This window comes from Sinocyclocheilus anshuiensis, unplaced genomic scaffold, assembly GCF_001515605.1.
Source record: "Sinocyclocheilus anshuiensis isolate Anshui unplaced genomic scaffold, SAMN03320099.WGS_v1.1 scaffold1075, whole genome shotgun sequence".
Lineage (NCBI taxonomy): Eukaryota > Metazoa > Chordata > Actinopteri > Cypriniformes > Cyprinidae > Sinocyclocheilus > Sinocyclocheilus anshuiensis.
The window spans coordinates 2,012,230-2,019,758 of NW_015544163.1; the positions used below are offsets into that span (position 1 = coordinate 2,012,230).

At 35.9% G+C, this 7,529-nt stretch overlaps 1 protein-coding gene across 1 annotated transcript in view; it reads left to right on the plus strand.

Annotated features, from left to right (window-relative positions):
• LOC107695715 (adenylate cyclase type 9-like) overlaps positions 1–7,529 on the plus strand; it is a 75,336-nt gene that overhangs the window by 58,203 nt on the left and 9,604 nt on the right. Inside the window, exons 4-6 of the mRNA XM_016495741.1 lie at positions 995–1,236; positions 2,958–3,060; positions 3,382–3,590. Of these exons, the coding sequence (XP_016351227.1) occupies positions 995–1,236; positions 2,958–3,060; positions 3,382–3,590 (554 nt within the window). The remainder of the gene's footprint in view (positions 1–994; positions 1,237–2,957; positions 3,061–3,381; positions 3,591–7,529) is intronic.

Here is a 7,529-nt window from a genome sequence, read left to right on the forward strand (position 1 = left end):
GTCAGGATTGGACTGTCTTTGTTGTGTTTTGCTCCCCATGTGCTCCCCGTGACCCAGTTTCTCCCTCATGTGCCCTTATTTGGTCGTTCCTGTTCCTGTCCTTGTTGTCTGTCTAATTAGTCATTCTGTTTACCTGTGTTCCTCCTAATCTTTATCCTGTATATTTAAGCCTCAGTCTGTTCAGTCTGTGTTTGTCGGGTCTACCAGTTGTGTACGTGTGTCTTCCTTCCCTCCCAAGTGTGGATTTACCCTGTGTGTTGGATTTAATAAAGGACAGTTTCGTTGATCCATGGCTCCTTCGTTCCTTCCAGCAGCGTATCGTGACACATATTATGTAAACAAAAACTTTTATTTTGGATGCGATTAATCGCGATTAATCGTTTGACAGCACTAATTAAAATGTATTCCTATGAAGCAAAGCTGAATTTTCAGCATCATTACTCCAGTCTTCAGTGTCACATGATCCTTCAGAAATCATTCTAATATGCTGATTTGCTGCTCAAGAAACATTTCTCATTATCAATGTTAAAAACAGTTGTGGAATATTTTTGTGGAAACATTTTTTCAGGATTCTTTGAGGAACAGAAAGTTCAAAAGAACAGCATTTATTCGAAATAGAATTTTTTTGTAACATTATAAATGTCTTCTATGTCACTTTTGATAAATTTAATTAGTCTTTGCTGGATAAAAGTATTCATTTCTTCAAAGGAAGAAATGAACAGTAGAGTGCATCGTTAATTGTATATAGTAAGTTTTTCGTATGTTAAAGAATTACCATTGAGAATAAAGAAGATTACAGAAAAAATTAACCAATCAATCAATCAATCAAATGAAATTAAACGTCCGGACTCATGAGAATGTGAGGAGAAATGTACTTAATTGTCATCTAAAGAGGTCTTATTTGAGAGCGTTTTATATATTGAAATGCCTTTTTATTACAACATTGTTCTGCAATTCTCTCATTGTTTGTATCTTCCATCTAAATCTTCTTCAGGGACCGCCTGGCAGGAGTCCCAAGACCCTTAATGGCCTGTTAAGCCCTCATCTGGAGCAGCCGCTGACACACAGCCAGACCTCTCTGTGCGAGATGCTGCAGGAGAAGGAGAAGAAGTGGCCCGGAGGAGGAGGCATCTGCAGCATGGGAACCATGGATCACTCCGCCCTCATCCCACTGCGCTCCAAAAACTTCCGCGAGAGGAGCGACGCTCACTTCGTGGACGTGATAAAGGAGGACAGGTAGGAAACGACAGCGGTGAGGAACGGGGCCCACTGGGACAAAAATGTCAGACAAGATGGAACGTTATTGTTTAACGGCCGCTAGCGGAGGTCATGCTGTTCCCAGAGGGACACTTGATGCACTTTGATGTAGTGTGCTGTGATGTACTATGTGTGTCCTGCGGTCCTGGATGGTCCATTTTTCTTGTCTTCCTCTGTAAACGCTATCATTGTACTAAATAGTTGTGCGTACTTGTGTGTATAGAATTTTAGCACAAAAACTTGATCAGTAGCCATTCAAAATCCAGTTTAACTAGGTTCAAATTGACCCCTACAAATCACCAAAAGACACTGTATGAAAATCTGTAAAAAGAAAAAGAAAGAAATCTGGTAAAAACATCAAACATTTAACATCAATTGTCACACATTACAAAAAATAAATAAATAAATAAACATATGAAAATATCATTTTAAAGGAATAGTTCACCCAAAAATGAAAGTTTACTCACATCCGGCAATCCAATATGTAGATGAGTGTTTCCTCATCATAACAGATTTGGAGAAATTCATAGTTGCATCACTTGCTCAGCAATGGATGCTCTGCAGTGAATGGGTGCCGTCAGAATGAGAGTCCAAACAGCTGATAAAAACATCACAATAATCCACAAGTAATCCACACCACTCCAGTCCACCAGTTAATGTCTTGTGAAGTGAAAAGCTGCATGTTCATAAGACAATAAAAAGTATTATGTTTTGCTCACCAGTGGATCCTCTGCAGTGAATGGGTGCCGTCAGAATGAGAGTCCAAACAGCTGATAAAAACATCACAATAATTCACAATTAATCCACACCACTCCAGTCCATCAATTAACGATTTGTGAAGTCCATCAAGGCATTTTAACTTTTTAACTTTACAGTGTCGCTTCTGTACCAAAATACGAGTCCATAATCCATAATAACGCTTTATCCAGTGAAAAAGTCTATCTCCCGTTTCTCTCTCACATCAAAATCCAACAACATATTTGTTGAAATGTTTTGGACTGTTTTCGCTTGTAAACAGTGCTTGATGAGACAACATTTTCACTGAAGAAAGCAATATTATGGTTAGAGGAATCATATTTTAGCCAGAAACAATGATTTTAAGTTAAAAACGTCTTAATGAGGGATTTGTTTCTTAAAACATGCAGCTTCTCGCCTCACAAGACATTAACTGATGGACTGGAGTGGTATGGATTACTGGTGAAATATTGTGATGTTTTTATCAGCTGTTTGGACTCTCATTCTGACGGCACCCATTCACTGCAGAGGATCCTTTGGTGAGCAAGTGATGAAATGCTACATTCCTCCAAATCTGTTTCAGTGAACAAACAAACTCATCTACAACTTGGAGGGCCTGAGCATGAGTAAAATTAAATTTTTTGTGTGAACTCGTTTAAGCTACATTTTCTTTGTGAAAATATAGTTTCTTATTTTTTTATTTTGAGTTAGGGTTGAAGTGTCATCTGGATATGTTTTGTGTGATTCACCCATAAAAGGCGCTGTACTGTGTGTATAAAGCTATATGTGCTGATATAACTAAGCTCTGTGTGCATTTAAAACCAGACATTTTCTTTTTTCTTTTTTTTCACCACAAAGCTGCCTTCAGTGCAAACGTTCTGCATGCATATAAACAATGGACGCATTGGATTCTTAGTGAATTTCCTTCACAATCTAATCTTGTTTTCTGTGCTTCGACCTTGCAGTCTGATGAAAGATTACTTCTTCAGACCGCCCATCAACAGGTTGAGCCACACTTTCATAGACAAATCCCTGGAGTCGGCTTACAGGACCAGCTACCAGGATGAGGTATGATGTTCCTTCCATTTATATGTAGCTTTTAATTTGTTCTCACTCAGTCACAATGTTTATAACTGGTTTTAACTCAGTAGTGGTCTGTGATTTGTTCTAACTGGTCAGTAAGAGAGAGAAAGCGTCACAAGTACAAAGTTTGTTGCACTGTCTGTACTGCCCTCTGGTGGTCTGCCTTTTGAATGCATAAATGCTAACCAGGACATATTTATTATACTAGAAGTATTTCTTAATTTGATCAATAATTAAGTTCTTAATTAAGAAGTAAGTTCTTGATTTGATCAATAATTCTGTTGTTTTCTTTCTGATTGTTGTCAGGTTAAGACGCAGGCTCCTGTCCAGACGTTTGCCAGTCCAACATTCAGCTCTTTCCTAGACATGCTCCTGTGCTGTTGTGTTCTCCTGGCTCTCTCTGTGGCCTGCCTCCTGCGACCGCTGGTTACCCAGCAGCCCCTGCCCACACCTGCCCTCATAGTAGCCACAGTTGCAGCTGTGCTTGAATGTTTGGCCCTAGTGCTGGCAATACGGTGAGTGTAAAGATTACGATCATTTATTCACCCTCATGTTGTTCCAAACCTGTACGATTGGTTTTCATGCAATATAAAAGAGCATATTTTTCAGAATGTCCTAACTGGTTTTTTTTCCTGTAAATTGACAGTGAATGGATTTGGCAAAACTGCATAACTGAAAGAAAAAAAAAAAAAAAACAATAGACAAAAAGGCCATATTATAGTTTTTGTTCATATTTTGAATTGTTTTATTTTTAGATTTTCTGTTTTCACTTTACTTTTAGTGAAAGTTTTATTAATTTTGTTTTTGATTTTTTTTAGTAATTTTTATTATTATTATTTTTTTATTTGTTTATTTAGTTTTTGTCGCTTTAGTAACAAATAAAGTTAAACTAAATGAAAAAAAAAATGTTGATTTGGCAACTTTAAATAAGATAAAGTTTTTTTTTTTAATATGTATATTTTGCTTTATTTCAGTTAATGTTCAAAAATATCAAAAAAAAAATTTAGTACACTATAATAACCCTGGCGTATAATCAAATATGTTGCAACACGTCATGCATGCTAGGTTTGAACAAAATTAATTTTATAGTTTTAGAATGACATTAGGGTGAATAAATGATTTCATTTTTGGATGTATGTGTATAATCTATTCATGTTTATTAGTAGTTTAATTATTGTCTATATATTTTTAAATAATTTGTATTTATTAGTTGTAGTTAATTTACTTTTAATTGTTTTGGTACTTCATTTTAAACTTCATTTTAAAAATTTGAAATGTTGCCTTGGCAATAAGTTAAAATTTGTTAAATTTTAGTTAATTTCAGTTAACGATTATTTTATTTCTAGTAACCATTTTTTATGGTTTTAGTTTTAGTTAACTCTAATGAATAATCAAAATGGTGCAACATGTCATGCTATATTTGTAGAAAATTGTACATGTTTAGAATTAAATGATGGTGAATAAATGATTCTAGGAATTTCATTTTTGAATGAACTATGCCTTATTTAAACCTGCCTGTGTAGATGAGGCCAAAAGGGTTGAAAAAAGGGTTTACTTGCTGTAAATATTCAACAGATCAAATTGCATTATCTTTTTAATACTTCTCAGAAATGTCTCTGAGTATATTCAACAAGAATTTCAGGCCGCTTGAGATGAACAAATTCTGCAAATATCGCTACTGTAACAGAATGGGGCTGAGCTAAAAATAATAATAATAAAAAAAAAACATCTCAAAGAATGATACATGTGTTAAATAATGGAGAGGAATTACTCATTTAGCCTCTGTTTCAACCAGCAGGTGTCTGGATCTGTTCCAGGCTGATACAGATGTTTGTTTCATATTCAAAAGCTTTAGCATTCTTTGTAGCTAAAATTAAAAATTTAAATGCGTTTCATTTGCATTCAGTGACTTTAAAAGGATCATTCAGCCCAAAATGAAAATTCTGTCATCATTTACTCACCTGCATTCGTTCCAGATGTTTTGAAGAATGTTGGTAACTAAACAGTCTCAGTTCCCATTGACTTTTTATTGCATTGATTAAAAATACAATGGATGTCAGTGGGAACCAAACATGTTTGGCTAGCAGCATTTTCTTACATACAGGTTTGGAGTAGCATGAGGGTGAGTAAATAATGACAGAATTTTCATTTTCAGGTGAACTATCCCTTTAAAGGCAGTAAAATAACGGCAGTAGTTTTTAACAATATTTCTCTTTGCAATTTGGTTAAACACAGATAATTGTTTTACTGTCTGGAAATTGTGGGGAAATTGGATTTTACTGTCTGATAAAAATGTCAATATCAATATTTTTAGTGTTATATTGTCTGCATGATGGAATTGAATAGATACTTTGCCTGGCGTGTTTTTGTTCATATCAGTGTTACTTTAGTATCATTGAGATACTACTATAGTTTTTATTTTTATATTTTTCATTCTAATTTGAGTTTTTGTTATATTTAGATGAAATTAGAAGTTTTGGACATTTTGTTCTGCGTTTTTGTCATTTTTAGTAGGTTTTTCTGTGATGTTTATATATGTCTATTAATTTTATTTCAGTTAAGTGAAGTGACATGTGGCCAAGTATGGTGACCCATACTAGGAATTAGTGCTCTGCATTTAACCCATCCTAAGTGCGCACACACACAGCAGTGAACACACACACACCGTGAACACACACCCGGAGCAGTGGGCAGCCATTTTTTGCTGCGGCGCCCGGGGAGCAGTTGGGGGTTCGGTGCCTTGCTCAAGGGCACCTCAGTCGTGGTATTGAAGGTGGGAGAGAGCGCTGTACATTCCCTCGCCCCCCCTACAATCCCTGCCGGTACGAGACTCGAACCCGCAACCTTTGGGTTACGAGTCCGACTCTCTAACCATTAGGCCACGACTTCCCCTTGATGTTATTTTAGCACATCAAGTAAAACTAAATTAAAAAGAGAAATGTTGCTTTGGCAACGAGCTGAAAAAAGTAATAAAATATTATATTATTATAATATTATATTATTAAATGTTTTTTTTTTAATTATTTTACTATAGTTAATGTTTTATTTGATCTCAAATGCTTTTTATTTTGTTTTATGTTATTCTTTTTTTATGGTTTTAGTTTTAGTTAAATATAATAACCCTGGATCACATTAAAGTAAATATGGCATCTACTCTAACTGAGGTCTATAAACACCAAGGAAACAGCTGGCTTAAATTATGGAAGTTTTAACACTTTTAACTCATATTCCAGTATGTTATTGGGATGTTTTGTTGTTCAGAATAGGCTATTACCTCAGTCTTAAAACAGGACCAAGGCAATAGCAGCATAATGCACAATACACAAAGCGCATATACAGTAGCAGTTTTTGGCACGGGCGAACCGGGGCGGCATTTTTTCATGATACATGGGGGGCGGCACGAGCAGTAAAAAAATAAATAATAATAATCCTCTGCGACGCCGCCGCGAAGCGGTTTTCTATTATCTATCATTTCACTGTGTGGGGAATTAGCAAATTGGCGCCCCTGTTTGCTGAGAAGGTGCCGTGCACAGAAGCTGTGTGAGAAGGGGACAGGGGAGCGGGGCGCGGCGCGGGGGACAGTTCTATAGTTATAGTTACTATAGGCCTATAGTTCCTGCACATTTTTGTTTTTCTGAATTGTGTGAAATGGCTAATAAAAATAGGTAATACAAAACGATTATTTGGTCACCAAGGTGAATTGTTTTAGTCTTGACTTCTGGTCATGAGTGACAGTGTTGGGGGGATGGGAAATCTGTTGATTGTCGAGTGCCAAATAAACACAGAGATGGACAGGAAAAGGTCAAAGCCATCAGGTGCCCAATTTAGAAAAAAAAGAAAAGAAGAAGAGGAGAAACGAGCAAAAGATAAAGGTATGCAACTATGTTCTCTCTGTATGATTATTACGGTATCCATGTCATGAATGAAGGGCTAATGTTAATTGGTGGGTATAACTCTTAAGTTTGTTAGCCTTTTTGCTATGATGCTTGCTATGCTTATACAACAATAATTCGGTTTTAACTCAACAAACACGAGATCTAATTTCACCATAATATTGTGCTTTGCAACAAAACTGTTACAAGTTCAGTTATTATTTATTTCCATCAGTTGGGTTAACGTTAGGCCCTGTAATTAGCCAACGGAATTTTCAAATCTGTGTAATTATAATTTAAATCGGACTACTTTTCAAATTGTACTTTTGGCAATGTTGGAGGTGGAGATTGTGCACCTTAAAAAGTATGTTTCCTGTTGTAATTGCAATAGTTAAATAACTGGCTTCTCTTAAACGGATAGTTCATCCAAAAATGAAAATTTGATGTTTATCTGCTTACCCCCAGGGAATCCAAGATGTAGGTCACTTTGTTTCTTCAGTAGAAAACAAATTATGATTTTTAAGTCCAACCGTTGCAGTCTATCAGTCGTATAATGCATGGCAATGGTAACAAAATCTATGA